Source organism: Mesocricetus auratus, unplaced genomic scaffold, assembly GCF_017639785.1.
Source record: "Mesocricetus auratus isolate SY011 unplaced genomic scaffold, BCM_Maur_2.0 Super-Scaffold_100010, whole genome shotgun sequence".
NCBI classification, from domain to species: Eukaryota; Metazoa; Chordata; class Mammalia; order Rodentia; family Cricetidae; genus Mesocricetus; species Mesocricetus auratus.
In genome coordinates this window covers 28710965-28728723 of record NW_024429194.1, presented here as the reverse complement: position 1 = coordinate 28728723, position 17759 = coordinate 28710965, and the positions used below count along the sequence as shown (strand labels likewise).

The 17759-nt window shown below is 40.4% G+C and overlaps 1 protein-coding gene across 2 annotated transcripts in view; it reads right to left on the bottom strand.

Moving 5' to 3' along the window:
- The window catches only part of Cul3 (cullin 3), a 74935-nt gene extending 57517 nt beyond the window's left edge, over window positions 1-17418 (bottom strand). The window contains exon 1 of one of the 2 annotated variants that reach the window (XM_040753231.1): window positions 17243-17418. In XM_040753231.1, coding sequence (XP_040609165.1) covers window positions 17243-17308 — 66 coding nt within the window. In that variant the 5' untranslated portion in view covers window positions 17309-17418. The remainder of the gene's footprint in view (window positions 1-17242) is intronic. The other variant, XM_040753232.1, reaches the window with a different exon arrangement.
- Between the last annotated feature and the right edge of the window lie 341 nt (window positions 17419-17759).

Here is a 17759-nt window from a genome sequence, read left to right as displayed (position 1 = left end):
CACAACCCCTTCACAACAGTTCCATTAATAAATGCAGTCATGGTAAAACCACCATTTCAACTGGGCATTGGTGGTTTTAATCCCAGCACTCTGTAGGCAGAGGCAGGCGGATCTCTGTTGAGTTCAAGGCCAGCCTGGTCTACACAGCAAGTCCCAGGACAACCTCCAAAGCAATACAGAGAAACCCTGTCTCGAAAAACCAAAACAAACAAACAAAAACCCCATCAGTCCAGCCGGGTAGTGGGGGCACAGGCCTTTAATCCCAATACTCTGGAGGCAGAGGCAGGCTGATCGCTGTTGAGTTTAAGGCAAGACTGGTCTACAAAGCAAGCTCCAAAGCTACAGAGAAACCCTGTCTCAAAAAAAAAACCCCAAAAAACAAACAACAAAACCAAACCCAATACCATATCTCAGATAGTTCTAACAGCTACTTTACAATTCTTGGTCTGCCTCCAGAAACTGATCTTCTGAAAACATAAATCAAATCATGTCACTTATCAGTTCACAACCCTCAAATGACTTTTCATATCCCTGGAGTTAACGACAAAAGCTTGCAAGGTTCTCCAACAAGGCCTTACTTGATCCCATTCACCTCTTTTCCCCCATGTTCACTATGCTACTTCCCAACTACTCTTTGGAATACATAAATAAACTCATTCTAGTTTTTGTGTTTCTCACCCTCTCTCTGGAATGTTGTTCCTTCAGAGGTATCTGAACATCTCAAACCTGCCAGATGACAAGGAACTGTTAAGTGCCCATCCTATTTACAATACCAGCCTCCACTCACTACTGACTCCCCTTTCTTGATCCAATTCTTACATGATTCAGAACCCAGTTCAGGTACCATACTCTCCCGGATTTTCTCCCTGGCCACACCCAAATTCTTCATTCTTCTTCAGATCATTCCTAACATTTAGGGTCTATCTACCACTACAATCCCATATTTTGTTGTAACTATTATTTCCTTCCACTTCTACTGGACCATGAGAATCCTGAGAGATGTGTCTTTTTCTTCAAGGTCACTTTAGTGGTAGTAAACCAATGACTGACAAATGAAGGTTGCTTTAGCCACTATTACAATAATGAATTTTGAAAATGTTAACCAGTAGTAGGCACAAGGAAAATGGAAGAACACTAAACACGCTTACCTGCAGCTATCAATCTAATTTTTTAAGTATTCAAATGTCTTTTTTTAAATGGAAATAAAGAATAGTAAGGGATAAACAAGGCTCTAAAATTTCCTATCAGGCACTATTTTCATATTTACTTGTTTCCCTTACCCATTATCAAATACTCCAGAAATCTGCTTAACCAGTGCTTTCATTATTAAGTGTTAGCTGGGAAGAACTAGTAATAAGCCATTCAGGAAAGGATCATAAGAACAATACTACAAATCAAACAGGCAGTCACTATAGATTCCTCTATGATTTGGTCCTGGCATTAAGCACATCAACCCTGGTAAAATATTTTTTACCAGTAAGTTTTATCTTTCATTCAACACTTATTTCATCAACTTTAGCCACAGAAACATTAGGCTACACTTTACACGGAATAAGAAAAAAAATCTTAGGGTTCTATTCTATGCACATTTAAAAATCTTGAAAGTAACAATCTAAACTATCTGAGAAGAATTTTAATAGTCCCACTGAATTTATATACTTAAGTTTGCTATAACTACAAATAAACTCAGGAGTTTTCACAACCAAGGCTTTAAGGGGACAATGTGTGCATACACACATGCACGCAACACACACTATTCCACTTAATGTCACTATGTAATTAAAAATACATCTAGTGTCCCGCCCCAAGAAGTTCAAGCTACAGAAAATAAATTCCTTCAACAAGAAAAACTTACTTTTAAAGGAAAGATATAATTAGATACATAATTATTCTTAAATAGTTTATATTTCCATCATTAGGCAACAGCAATAAAAATTACTGTCTTAAAAAACAAAAAATCATAATGCTGGCTGGGCAGGGGAGGCGTATGCCTTTAATCCCAATATCTGGGAGGCAAAGACAGGCAGATCCGAATCTGAGACCAGTCTGGTCTACAGAGCTAGTTCCAGGACATCTAGGGCTGCTGCACAGAGAAACCCTGTCTCAAAAAACAAAAACTAAAATGCTCATCTATATTATTTCAAATGGCACAACCTCCAAAGGCCTGGTTTGAAAAGGTGTCTGTCTATATACGTACACAACTAGAAGGTGCTGCAATTATTAAAAGCTTGGGTAGAACTACAACATCAAACAAGTTAAAACCAAGATGAAGAGAACAGTATTCTTTGCATCCACTATGCACAAAGTACAAGAAGTTTTCAGTCTCTTATGAGTAATATTCTACTAGAAAATTGTTGTGTGTGTGTGTGTGTGTGTGTGTGTGTGTGTGTGTACCCCAAATTCCAAGCAATTCAGAATGACACAGCTAAAATATGTATAGACATGGGGAAATGTTTGAGCTTAGTTCTAAGCTTTAGCCTCAACCAGGCTTCCATAGTGTACTTTTCTGAGGAATCACAGTAATCTTAACATTTACAATGGAAGAATTAATTACTAAGGCACCTCCCACTTAGGCTACAAACACTTGACTAGTAAGGTGGTCTCTCCTTTGTTATTATATACCCAATAATAAATAAATATATATATATACACACATACATACACACACACATACACGGCATGATGACTAGGTGAGGTTAGCTAATATCAATAAAGGATCTTGATGACAGGATTCAATGATATATAATATCAGCAATAACCTCATTTTTCTATCAGTAATCTCTTAAATAATGTCTACCATCAAAAACATAGCCAAAGATCCAAGCTTTGAAGCAAACAGTATAGTGGAAAGACACTGATTAAACAAGTTATTAAAATTTCCAAACTTGGCTTTCCTCATCTGTTAGTGGTGAAGAAAAGAGATGTAATGAATGGCAATTAAGAACATTTATGAACACACAGAACATAGCATTTGCTTAATAAATGTAAATTTGTTTCTTCCTTTACTGAACAAAAGAAGAGAGCATTTCTTAGTGACTGAGTACAAAATCACTGATGCTTGCTTAAATGCTTTCTTTTTCAAATAGAGACCATTTGGGAATAAAAGTGTACTGCCAAGCAAAAATTAAAAACCAAAGAAAATCACCTCAATAACTTATGTCATGAAGAAAAAATATTATCAATCAAAGCACAGCAACCTGGGATAATTCCATGAAAGCACAAAATAAGCCTATCTACAGCCAACTGGTTTCTAATATTAACTTATAGGACAGCTACACTTAAAAAAGTTGAATAAACAGGAGGTTCAATTATGCTCAGGATCCCAATCTTTAGCACATGAATAGGATGCTCAGGTATCATGTTGAACATCTGGAAAATTTGGAACTTACTTTTCAAAAACAGAAGATTATGCTTCTAGATTAGTCTATCAACGCCCATTTGTTTATACATCTTACTATTAATTCTATTTCAATTATATTCTTTGGATATTTTTATATATGAGGAACATTTCATAATCCAATGTGACCACAGCTGGAGGCAATCATGTAAAGAGATTCATCCCTAGCATCTATGGAAGACTGATTCCAGAAACCTTGGGACCCAAAATTTGAGAATGCTCATGCCTCTTACCATCCTCCCAATACTTTAAAGTCATTTCTAGATTACTTTTAATACTAATGCAATGTAAGTGTTATATAGTCACTACGCTGTTTATGGACTACAAGTAGTTAAGAGATTTAATAAAGATTCCTTGGGTGAACAGACTGTCTTCCCACTGATGCACAAAGCTGGCCAATATCTCACTGATGATCTTGTTTTCACAGTTGATACAGAAAAAAAAAATAGAACCTCAAAGTAGCTGTTAGAAAAAAAATGCATGAGTGCTTGACTTAAATTCATACTTCTATAATAAAAAATTAGTCATAACAATGACATTACCACTATCATTATCATTTTCCCCTTTAGCTGAAATCACTAGTTTTTTTAAACAGAACCTCTGTAAACTATAAGACAACACCAAATTGTAGCTATACTGTAAAATCAATTATACATAAGTCAAAGGGGACAAACAAATGAAAGTGTAATTAATTTGCCACTACTATTAGCTTGGTCTTTGAAGAGATCTGGCTATAATCAGTTATGACAGGAAAAGACCCACTACATACATTTATTACAAAGATATGCTGTGGAGTCTACTTAACCTTTCCTAAAATGGTCAGTTCACAAAAAGAAGCATGCAAGAACTTGGCCAATTTCCCCACTGCTTCATACAAAAATTTAGCCACCATCAGTGGAATACAGCATTTCCACTTTTAAGAAAAATTGAATTCTGAAAGGTTAAATGTCTTCAATGTGAGACAAATGTTTTACACAAATTCCAAGAGCACACAAGCATTATTTCCTAGATTTACATAGAATAAGAGCTAGAATTTGCAAACCCCAAAGTAAAACCTCTTCATTTTACAAAGATATAGACTAAGTGGCTTATCAAAACCATAAAACTAGTTAGAGTAATGAAGGAGGCCAAATGTCCCTCCATTGTATCATGTCACCTCAAATTATCAAGCTTCTCTGTACTGGAAATTCATAATTAGAGCCAGTATTAACAATGAATTACTATGGCTACACCTTAATTTCAGTCTGGTCCACAGAAACAATCTTTTAACAACACCAACAACAAAAACATCAGATGTTAGCTGTTTCTCCTGAATTCAAATAAGGTACAAATTCCTATGTGAAATCACCTTGTCCAGTCTTCAATTTCTTCATCTGTTTAATTAATAACCAATTTTCTCTACAGTTCTTGTTATGGTTACAGTATGTGTGTCTGCTCCAAAGCTCTTAATTTGTTGAATATACAAATACTAACAACTGAGGCCTACAAGATGTAGATTATAAGGGAGGACCCCTTATGGGTAGAATTAGGTAACCTTATAAAAGGGCTTGATGAAGGGAGTTAACCGCTTTGGTCCTTTGCTTCTGGCCAAAAGAGGAAAAGCATTCCTCTCCTCTGGAGTATGTGGCATCAAAGTGTCATCTTGGGAACAATGAACTGAACTTGGGAATATCATCATGATCGTGGACTTTCCAGTCTCCAGAAGTATGAGAAAGTAAGTTATTTGTTTATAAGTTGTCCAGTCTACGGTCTGCTGTTACAGTTACTAAAGCAGTCCTACCCAGCTTTTTAAAATTAATAGCTAGGAAGATGACTTAGTCCATAACATGTGTGAGGACCTATGTCTGAATCCCCAGCATCCATGTAAAAAAAAAAAGTCTGGGCATGGTGATGCATACCTGAACCCCAGCACTAGGATGGCAGAGACATAAGTATCTCTGGAGCTCTCTGGACAATCAATAGAGCTCCATCAATGAGCTCCAGGTTCAGTGAGAGTGCCTGTGTACTGGCTATTTTTATGTCAACCTGACATAAGATAGAGTCAGAGAGGAGAGAGCCTCAGTTAAGAAAAAAACTCCATAAAATTGGGTGGGTAGGCAAGTCTGTAAAGAATTTTATTAATTAGTGACTGACTGGGGAGGGTACTATCCCTGGGCTGGTGGTCTTGGGTTCTGTAAGTAGGCTGAGCAAATCATGAGGAGCAACTCTCCATGGCTTCTCCATCAGCTCCTGCTTCCAGGTTCATACTGGGCTCTGAGTTCCTGTCCTGACTTCCTTTGATGATGAACACTGATATGAAAGTCTAAGTCAAACAAACCCTTTCCTCCCCTAATTGCTTTGGCCACAGTGTTTCATCACAGCAACAGTAACCCTAACCAAGACAGCCTGTCTTAAAAGAATAAAATGGAAAAGAAACTGAAGACACAGTACTTGGACCTTGGCATCTCACAAGAACACATACACGCACCAAAGAGAAACCGTTTTGAAAAAAACAAAACAAAAAAATAAAGAGAATGCATACACACATGCTTATGTTCATATACATACATACACACACACACACACACACACACACACACACACACACACATATACACACACACACCAACCACAACACCTTAGGAGAAAATAGTTAAATTTGGCTAATTTAATTAATTTAAAAACTACACTTCATGTTTCATTTACATATCCAAGAGAACTCTTTAATCCTTGTGCTTTAAAACTCATTTCACATGTTAACTTCAAAGAATAGGCTTTCTAGATACATACTTAAGATACACTGCATTGTGCCACATTTACTGTAGTAAGCCCCATGGCTCTTAGATCTGCCACCAGCCAATAATTTTATTTTGGTTTGGTTTTTGGGGCAGGGTTTCTCTGTGTAGCCCTAGCTGTCTTGGAACTCACAGAGATCTGCATGCCTCTGCCTCTTAAGTGCTAAGACTAAAGACATGTGCCGCCGCCTGGTTATTAGCCGATAATTTAAACCACCTTAGAATTGTTTTTCCAATATAATTCTATTAAGAAAGCATACAGCTTGCAAGATTAACCTGTATCCCATGAGCTACATGCATTTTTGCATGCTTGGATAGTTAAGAGCATGACCCAATACTTCTCCCTTCCAAGTACCAACCAGGCCCAACCCTGCTTAGCTTCCAAGATCAGATCAGGGTGGTATGGCCGTAGACAAGGACCTAATACTTCTATAGATGACAATGCCATGTAGCAATGTTCAAACACTGGACAACCCTGGTAGTTTAATGGAAAATGACATTGTCTTCTTGAGTCAGACACTTGGATATGAATCCTGCCTCTACACTATTCTATGTATTTCTGTAATATTACAATACTTTTAGTGGATATCTCAGAACTCCCAAGTACATTTAAAACATGAGAAAAATGTCTCAACTAAAACTTGTTTTTAGGATTTCAGATCAGTCAAAACATTAAAAAGAAAAATCCAGAGAGAGTAGGACATTGAGGAACAGGAAGGTCGGCTGGGGGGATAGAATAGGGGGAAGAGGGAATCATAGGTTAGAAGACAGATCAGGGACCATTGTGACCTCTAGTAATCTAAACGGATGACACCAATTGGCAAGCTAAGCAATAGTGTAGAGACCACCTCGAATGCCCATTCCTGACAATGAACTTGATGTCTATAAACATCCTGGAGCCTTCATCCAGTGACTGATGGAAGCAGAGGCAAACACCCACAGTTAAATACTGAAGAGAACCCAAGGAACCCAGCGACAGAGAGAGAGGAGCGAAGAGCAAATTGGCAAAGAATGGGCTGGCAAAACCAGCAGAGACAGCTGATCTGAACAGGGGAGAGCTCTTGGACCCCAGATCAACGGCTGGGAGGCCAGCATGGGACCGATCCAGATCTCCTGAATGTGAGAGTCAGTGATGAGGCCTGGGCTACCTATGTGGTCCTGAGCAGTGGGGATCAGTGTTTATCCCTTGAATACTAACAGACATCGTGTGTCCATAACACAAAGAGGGTTGCTCTCTTTGCCTGGACTCTTAGGGAAGTGCCTGGACCCTACCCTGAATGAAATGATAGACTCTAGATATCCCCTATGCAGAAGGAATTGGCAATAGGGTGGGAGGATGGGGGGGGTTGGTGGGGGGTGCAGGAGGAGGGGAGGGAGAGGGAACTGGGATTGACATTAAAACAAGCTATTTAAAATTAAAAGAAAAAAAAAGAAAAATCCAGAATAAAGTAGGTGTTCAACACTTAGCAGTTTACTAATCTCATGAAGTGACTTTTCTTTGCTGGAGATAGAAAGTAACTGGATATAAAGAGGAAAACAATGTTCATTACTTGGAGAGTATAGATCGGTATCAGGGGCTAACAGTTCATCAAGAGCTACTTAAGAATAACTTGCAAGCAGTGTGTTAAAGAGTCCCTCTTGGTGATGCTGTCTTGATGTTTCAGAAGAATATCTCCAAGAAATCTTATATTTTCCACAGAAGGTAAAGATTCCCCTTTGAAGTTTTTTTTTCTTTTGAGTTTTTTTAAGGTTATTTTTTTTATTGTGTACACAGTCTTCTGCCTGCATGCCAGAGGAGGGCACCAGATCTCATCCAAGGTGGTTGCGAGCTAACATGTGGTTGCCAGGAATTGAACTCAGGACCTCCAGAAGAACAGTCAGTGAGTGCTCTTAACCGCTGAGCCATCTCTCCAGCGCCCCCCCTTTGAAGTTTTTGTTCACTTGCTCAGCAGTAACATTTCTCATTTAAAAAGCAAAACAGGTCCTCCCCCTTTCTCTAGATTCTAAGTCTTAAATGTATACAAATCAAATCAACAAGTTTTACTTAATTACTTCAGAATTTTAGTTGGCTTTAAAACATTAAAAGGCATACTTTCCAGTAGCAAAAACTATGGGCTAGTATCTACAAGGTTAGTTCTCAATTTCCTATTATTACCTAGTTGGGCAAGTAGGGCCCTGTTAATAAGGCAGGCGATTGGTGATGTTAAGGCAACAGCTAACCTTTTTAAGTGAATCCCCTACTAATAGCAATAGACAAGCAGCTCTAAATGACCATGGAGGACAATTCTGAGGATACCTTCTACTACAAGCCTTCCAGTCCTCTACAATCTGTCTGTGACTACCCTACAGCAAACACTAAACATTTTTAAGTGAAAATTCTGGCTTTACAATTAGCAACTCTTTCTTTAAAATCTCCCAATTACACCACTATTAAAAAGAAAGTTTATACTATCTCATTTACTCTTTAGAATCTGTGAAAAACTATCCTTCAGTGTGCCATTGAAGAAATGGACTAAAGAATATTAACTGTATTAATTCATTTACTGAATACTACCAACTCTATGTTGTATACTATTAGAACTAGACTGATGAAAATCAATTCATAAAGACTTGATGCTTCCTCTAAAAGAAAAGTAAACTAAAGAGATACAGACCATTCTATCAGGAATCTTGGCCATGAAAACAAAATGAAATTGGAAATGAAGAAAAGAGTTTCTTGCTTCTCAGAACAGAAACAAAGAGCTGAACACAAGTTCAAGAATATAATTGAATAGAAAATTTGCTGAACCATCTCCTGACATTGGTTTTCCTGGGGGAGGAGGAGCAATTGTTAGATTTCTTGGAGAGGTAAGAGAATTCCTTTTGGGGGGGGGTTGAGACAGGGTTTCTCTGTTTAACAACCTTGGCTCTCCTGGAACTCACTCTGTAGACCAGGCTGGCCTGACCTTACAGAGATCCACCTCCATCTGCTTCCTGTGTGCTGGGACTAAAGGTGTGTGTCACCACCTTTAGTTGAGAATTCTTAAACAGTTTTAAGTGCAGTGATGAAAATTCTGAAGCTGGAGAGATGGCTTAACAGTAAAGAAATACTGAACCCAGGTTTAATTCCCAGCACCTACAATGGTACCTCACAACTGTCTGTTACTCCAGCTCCAAGGGATTCAACACCTTCAGACATGCAGGCAAAACACCAATGCACATAAAATAAAAATAAAACAGCTGAGCAGGAAAGGTGAGAGATGCACTAGGTAGGTACACATACTAAACGGTTCAAGTCACTGGGTGTCTGTCTAAATTAGGGACACTGTCTTTGAATTTTCTTCCGTACACCACAGCCTAGAAAACATGAGCAATGAAGGCAAAAAACAAAGGCTGTCTGGGGTGAGCACTGGGCAAACCCACAATCTGAGACTTGATACCAAAAAGAAGACAGGAAATAATAATTAAAACAAACAACAACAACAAAATAATAAGTAGTTTTAGGTCTGTCGTTCTCAACCTTCCTAATACAGTTCCTTATATTGTGGAACCATAAAATTATTTTCGTTGCTACTTCATAACTGTAATTTTACTACTGCTATGAATCATAAAGTAAATACCTGATACACAGATGGTCTTAGGTGAAACCCTATGAAAAAGCTGCTTGACCCTCAAAGGGGTCAAGAGCCACAGGTTGAGAACTAGTGCTTTAGATGAACATTTATTTAAATGTGTAAGGGTATATACACATAGCAAATGAGTGTTTATACACTTGTGTGGGAATCACTACTGGAAACTCTCTTGAAGCCATACCCCAAGAGCTAGTAGCATTCCTGTACAGAACCCAGAGGTACCAACCCTATATTCTCCAGACTGCATTTATTTATTTATTTATTTATTTATTTATTTATTTATTTATTTATTATTTTGGTTTTACGAGACAGGGTTTCTCTGTATTGTTTTGGAAGCTGTCGGTCCAGCCCGGCCTCGAACTCACAGAGATCCGCCTGCCTCTGCCTCCCAAGTGCAGGGATTAAAGAAAGGGGTGCACCACCACCGCCCGGCCAGACTGCATTCTTGGGTGCTTCACAAATTGGTTCTGTGGGTTTTCAGAAATGCTAAGCTAGAGCTTGTATAAAACAGGGAGGGAGAGCACAGCACTAAGTAAGTATGTAGAACTTCAATCTACCTACAAAAAAATTAAACTTTAATATTTCAATTTTGGCAAAATCATGACTATTGACATAATTATAGTTAACTGTGTACTAACTAAATTCTAAGCTTTACTTTATCACACAAGATGGTAAGGTAGGTCCTTTTAGTATTCTCATTTTATAGAGGAAACTGAGGCTAATTTAGGAGGCAGTACAAACTATAAAGTGGACCTGCTGTTCAAACCACAGCAGTACATAGCCCACACTCTGCGACTCTCTCAGCCTCTTTACTTTTTAGCCACACAATGAACACATATGTTGAATGCTGCAAAACTAAAAGTTCCCCAGGGTCTACCCATAGTTTTATCCTTACTAATAAACAAAACAAAAAAATATTCAAGCACTATTTTCTAACCTATTACTAAGATGTATCTGGCCAAGATTCAAATAATTCAAACAACTTTGAAGTGTATACTTCCTATTCACATTCACACAGAACCAGTTATAACCTGGCTCTCATATTTACAGACTAACCTCAAGCAAACTGAACTCTCAAGCCCTCACCTGTAAAACAAATAACACTAAAATAGTATAGAACAGTGGGTCTCAACCTTCCTAATGCTACAACTCCTTTTAATACAGTTCCTCATGTTGTAGTGACCCTCAGCTATAAAATTATTTTCATTACTACTTTGAAACTATAATTTTGCTACTTTTATGACGGGGGGGGGCTTTTTGAGACATGGTTTCTCTGTGCAGCTCTGGAGACTGTCCTGGAACTAGCATTCAGCAAGTTTTAGCTGCATTTCTACCTCTCTGGATATTCATTACATAATATACTTCAACTCTATTCAGCTCAGTAATTCTAGAATGGATTCTAAGCTGCATTCTGTACAGAGGGAAAAAAATAACTTCCTAGAGTCAGTCAAAATTCCTGACAGTAGGTGAATGATTAAGCAAATGTGGGAATTGTAAGGTACCAGTGACTAAAAATGCTTTCAAAAACCTAACCATATGCACTGTAAGAAACCATTATTGAACATGAGTATAGGGACCTCTTGTTGTGAAAGTCCTGGGATCAATTCCCATGTCATCAGGCACCAAGCTGGAATGTAGTGCGTAGACACACATGCAGGCAAAACACTAATACACATAATAAAACTAAAACTTAAAAAATTGAAAAAGAAAAACAGGGATGGGAATATAGTTCAGTGATGAGTGCTTGTTTAGCATATCTGTGACCCTGGGTGCAAACCCAAACACCAGAAAAAGAAACTGAACCACAAAAAGACAGCATCAAAAATAAAACTCAACTAGGTTATGAAATCACACAGTGATATGAAACATTAAAGAAACACATTCAAATGTTAATGTTCTTTGTTTCCAAGTGATAGGATTATTGGAATTGCTTTTCTTTTTTTCCAAGACAGAGTTTCTCTGTTTAACAGCCCTATCTGTCCTGGAACTAGTTCTGTAGATCAAGCTGGCCTTGAACTCACTGAGATCCACTTGCCTCTTCCTCCCGAGTGCTGGGATTAAAGGCATGATCCACCATAAAATAGTGCTATGAACGTAAGGGCGTACACCACTGCCCAGCTTATTAGAATTGTAAGCATGGATATTTATCAAATTTTCTATCATTAGCTCATATCACTTCATGATTTAAAAGTCTACTAATTGTCAAGCCATAATCTATTAATTACAGACCATATTTCACCTCAATGATTCCTAGTATTAATATTTTTGGGTTCATTTTACAACATTAGAGGCAAACAAACACCTCTAATCCCAGCACTCAGGAGGCAGAGGCAGGCGGATCTCTGTGAGTTCGAGGCCGGGCTGGACCGACAGCCTCCAAAACAATACAGAGAAACCCTGTCTCGAAAAACTGGAATAAAAAAAGAAAAACCATAAATAAATAAATTATTCACTGTCATACAACATTACAAATCTACTACCCTTCTGAGAATCCTGAATGAAAGTAACAAAAAAATCTGTTTTAAGTTCTCCATATTTATAATACAAAGAAAAGTGGCAATATGTCTAGTCATAATTCTATACTCTTCCTGCACTGGACAAATGTTATTACCATGTACTACCACTAAGCTACATTTAATGTATAAATGATCTTCAAACAAATGACTATTTTATGTGAATGATTCAACTTCCTAGTCAATGTACTATACACAAAAAGGCCAAACTTTTACATTATTGACTAATGCATGGGGCTGGAGAGATGAGTTGGTTCAGTGGGCAAGAGTGCTTGCTGCGTAAGGAAATGAATTCAAAATCTGAGCATAGTTTTCTGAATGAATATCTGTAACCCTAGCTCTATAGAAGGGCAAAAACAGGAGGGTCCCTGGGACTGACTTACTGGTTGCCAACCCATCTTCAGGTTCAGTGAGAGAACATATCACAAGGGAATAAGGTAATGATAGACAAGGCATCCAAAGTCCTCTGGCCTCAAATACACCCACAGACACATGTGCCCACACCACGCACATTCCACCCTTAAATAACAACACCATTTTCTCTCTCATACACAAATAAACGAACAATAAAATTCAGCTTGAGTACTAATTTTCCTGACTTTTCTGAACTGCTGTTATATGCAAACTGGAGCAAGAGAGCTGACTCAGCAGTTACAGAGTGTGTAATGCTCTTGCAGAAAATCCCAGCGTGGTTCCTCAATTTCCCGTAACTCCAATTCCAGGGGATCCAACACCCTCTCCTGGCCTCTATGGGAACATGCATTCATGGGCCCAAGCATACACATATAATTAAATAACAAGGTGAGGGGGCAGAAAGATGGCTTCAGTGGTTAAGAGCACTTGCTACTACTGCAGGGGATTCAGGATTAAAGTTTCCAGAATCCATACAGTGGCAAGCAACTATCTGCAACTCCAGTTCCAGGGGATCCAATGCCCTCTTCTGACCTGAGTGCAACAGGCACATACGTGGCACAGACATACAAGCAGGTAAAACACCCATACATATACAATAGAATGTTTTTTAAGGAAACAGTAAAAACAGCCGGGTGGTGGTGGCGCACGCCTTTAATCCCAGCACTTGGGAGGCAGAGGCAGGTGGATCTCTGTGAGTTCGAGGCCAGCCTGGTCTACAAGAGCTAGTTCCAGGACAGCCTCCAAAGCCACAGAGAAACCCTGTCTCGAAAAAAAAAAAAAAGTAAGTAAATTATAAAAAAAAGTAAAGAAAAACACAGAATGAAAACAGTTAATTCCTGGCTTTGTATGATCAAGACTGTTATTCAGCTTTCCTATACAAGTACCTTCTCTAGGAAGCAAACCTATTGTGAAGATCAAAGGTGTCCCTTAAACCTGGAAAATATTATTGTCACTAGAAACAGAAGAAAAAGACATTAATTATCCCCAAAATCCTTGTCTTATCTCTCCATGTTCTATTGTTTGCCATGAACGGATCTCAGCATTTGTCACTTTGTGGGCATCATCCACTTATATAGCACAGGTAAAAAAATCCATCTACAATCAGGGAGCAGACTACATCCAGAGTAGTCCCTGTTATGATTTAGCATGCTTCAGTCATAAACTATTAGCTGATGTTACTTCCAGGACCCATAGGAGCTTTGTAGAGAGACAGGTCACATCATAGGAGTGACTTTCATTGTGTCTCCTAATCTTCTAAGTGAAGTCAAGAATGGCAAATGACAGAGGACAGTATTTTCATTCAATAATCACATCTCCAAATCAAACCACGCCTATTAAAATTAAAGCCCATTTGAACAAAATTCTGGACCAGAGAAGAATGGGTTTTCCGAGTATATATGGTAGACAACATACAAAGACACATGACAACAGCAAGGAAATCATCTCTTCCAATGGGATTACTTGGCCCAAATGCACATGTAAAGTCCCCTCTTAGTAATAATCAAGTTCTGTAGCCCCAGCTGATATTTTGTGCATACTTTTTTTTTTAACGAACTATTATCAACAGCGGTTAGACCAGTGGCTCTCAGTGGTTAAAAGTGCCCAATGATTTTGCAGAAGAAAAGCACTGATTCCCAGCACTGGAGGGATAGTTCAGGACAGCTCCAAAGAGTCTAACTCCTCTGCCCTCTGCAGGCGCCTACACTCATATGCACAGACCCACACGCACATCATTTTAAAAAAAAATCTTAAAAAAAATTACCAACAAAAAGATGTAAAATATACTATATTCTATATAACAAAAGAAAGTCTAAAAACTAAGACATTTTTTCTGTCAACAGATAAAAGTACAGAAATTTTTTATCTTAAATTTGTATGTTTCCAGGCTGGAGAGATGGCTTAGTGGTCAAGTGCATTTGACTTTTCTTCTAGAAGACCAGGGTTCAATTCCCAGCACTCAAATGGCAGCTCACAGCTGTCTGTAACTCCAGTTCCAGGGGATCTGATACCTCATGCACATAAAATAAAGTTAAATAATTTTTAAAAATTGTAGGTTTCCTTAAAAATGTAAACTGGGGGAGCAGAAAAAATTTAAGCTGTGCATTAAGCTAGTGTAGTATAACTTTCACTCTGCTGAATAATATGAAAGCAAACTTAAAATACACACTAAAAATACAAGAGAAGCTGACTGGTAAAATTGTATCTGAAATACTCATGTATATATGAAATATTCTGTAAGGTAACTTACCACTATTTTACAGTGACAACGAAACACGTCCAAACTTATTCTTTCCTTTTACATACCAATAAGAAAACCCTGAAATGAGCAACTTAAATTTTTGATTAACCTACAGTCTGCCATAAGTTACAGCTAACTAAATATCCACATGGTGTAACATACACCAGTTGTAGGAATATACACATATATAAGCATAAGTGATATTTCTGTGTGCATGAAATACTATTTATAACTTCTGACTAGCAGTTCATGTGGGCTGCAGTTATAGACAAGACCACTAATCTGGATGAAAGGAAGTCTGACAGTCTAAGGACTTGATTCCCAGAAGTCAATGAAATATCATTGGAGCCTTATCTATCCTCAACAATGGCTGATTATTTTCAATGGGAACTACCTGTGACTGTAATTTACTTATGAACTAGGAAAAAAACCCCAAAACAAAATAAATCTCAGTTCCAGTACTATGTATTAACTAACCTATCACACACTATTATCATCTTCAGCTAATGGAATAAAAGTCTCTCCTTTTAATCCCTAATACTAGCTCCAGAAAACAAAGATCTTTGCCTTTACACATCTACTGATAAATCCTAAAGCTCCAAGAACGAACAGTACCTGCATCTAGTACTCAGTATATCTTGGACCAATGAAGGAATGGGAGAGGAAAACAGGTTCTAGTAGGGAAATGCGGAGGTCAAAGAGGTGCAAACACAGATAAAGACAGAACTCTCCTCTGAAAAATATTAACTTGTCAGATATGAGGTCCTCCACATTTCACCAAACAAAGACTTGAAGAAAGAACTGCACCAAGAGCAAATATTTCCTAGAAAACCAGTGTCACAATTGATTTAAAAACAACCCCCACATACAAAAAAAGCCGGGGGGGGTTAGGGATCAGACTTGACAATCACTTGGATGGTTGATTCAGGAGGAAAATTATATTACTCAAATTCATAAACCCAGTCCACTGCCAAATTACAAAGGAAAACATAGTGAACTTTATTAGTGTTGTCTTCCCATTTCTCACTTTCTGATGTATTTTTTTAAAAAACAAATCGTTCATAATGCAATTAATATCAAAATAATTCGTTCTCCTGATTATACCCTCCCTGTTTACATAGGCCCCATTTATTTACAAAAAGGTGCAAGTGTCAACAGACTGACAATATGGCCCTTGCAAATTCACAACTGTGCATCAGTTGCACTTTTCTTTTAGACATTAAGAATTCAGAGGCCCTCAAGTTCTCCAGGACAAAGTTACTCAACTCGGACAACACTGTGGTCTGTCTTTCCTTTCCTCACTGCAAAGGGTACTGCAGGAAAAGCCCGTCTAAAAAATGATGACAAAGCCCCCTTTCCCTCCCACACGACAGAATGCTTATGAGCCTTAGAAGAAAAAAACAACTTTCCTTGGTTTTACTTCTAAAACTCTGCTCGACTGCCGGTTTGCCCATTTGACTTTACCTGTTACTGTAGCGACGTGAGCAAGTACGTACAGTTTCTCTGTTACAACAGAACATTTTAATTGCCTGCCAGGGGCTGTCTGATGGAGGCATGACATCCAAAGTTAGACTCTATCTACTAAACACCGCAAGCCTATGACTCAACGCAACGCCAAGAGAAAAAGTTTCGGAAGAGAAAACGTCTGCTGCGGCTAAAAACGTACAAGGTAAAACCAGCCTGCGTGGCGACTATTCTTGGGGACTTCCTTGGCTAAGAAACGGAAAAGCAAGAGCGTGCGGTTCGTCCCGTGCCCGGCCCTCCTGGGAGTGGAGGGACGATTCTGAACACGCGTGGGTAAGGCGCTCAGGAGGCTTGCAGGATCAAAGATGCTATAAATACTACGCTCGGCGCTGGTGCCGTTTTGCCATCGGGCATTTCTGTCAGTGAGTGGGGCAGGCGGACAGCAAGACCGCTCCTGCCTGAGGAGGGGGCAGAGGCGGACAGTCCTCCCCACAACCGTCCAAGCCGAGCCGGCTCCTTCTGGAAACCACAAGCTAAAAGTTACACACACACGCCCCACACGAGGGCTGCGGCGGCAGCGCGCATCCCCTCTGGGCCGAGGCAGCCGAGGCCGGCGCGAAGGAGGCCCCGGGGCGGCCGGGGCACAAGGAACGGCCCGGGAGGCGACCGCGCCGGCCCGCGCCGCCCCGTTGCCCGGAAGGCTCGCGCCCCGCCACCGGCGGCCGTGGGGGAGGGGAGGCGGGCTGCGGCCTGTTGGCGGAGTTCAGCCCCGGCCTCGCGTGCGGCTCCCGGCCGCGGCTCCGGGTCCCGGGCGCCGAGGACCGACTCACCGGAAAGGCCCGGATCCGCATCTTGGTGTCCTTCCGGCTGCCCGTGCCTTTGCTCAGATTCGACATGGTGCTCGACCCCTCCCCGGTGGCGGCGGCGGCGGCTGCGGCGGCGGCTCGCACTCCGAGGCGCCGGTGTCACATTGAAGGCGGGAGGGCGGCCGCGGGGCTCGGCGGGGGGGCGGCGGCGCGGCCCCCGGGCTGGGCTGGGCGGCGGGCCGGCCCCTGGGCGGCCGCGGCGGCGGGGGCGGCGGCTCGGGCTCGGGCGGCTCGGGCTCGGGCTGCGCTGGCGCGGCGGCTCCGCGGGCTTCCCCTCGCGCCGGGCTCGGCTCCCTTTATCGCGCTCCTCCGCGATGGCGGCGGCGGCGGCGACGGACAAACATCTCACTGCGCAGGCCGAACGTCCTCCTCCTCCTCCTTCTCCTCCTCCGCCTCAGCGAGACGAGATCCGGCCCAGAGGGTGGAGGGGGGAGGAGGGAGGGAGGAGAGCCGAGAGTGGAGAGATGGGGGAGGGGGCGGG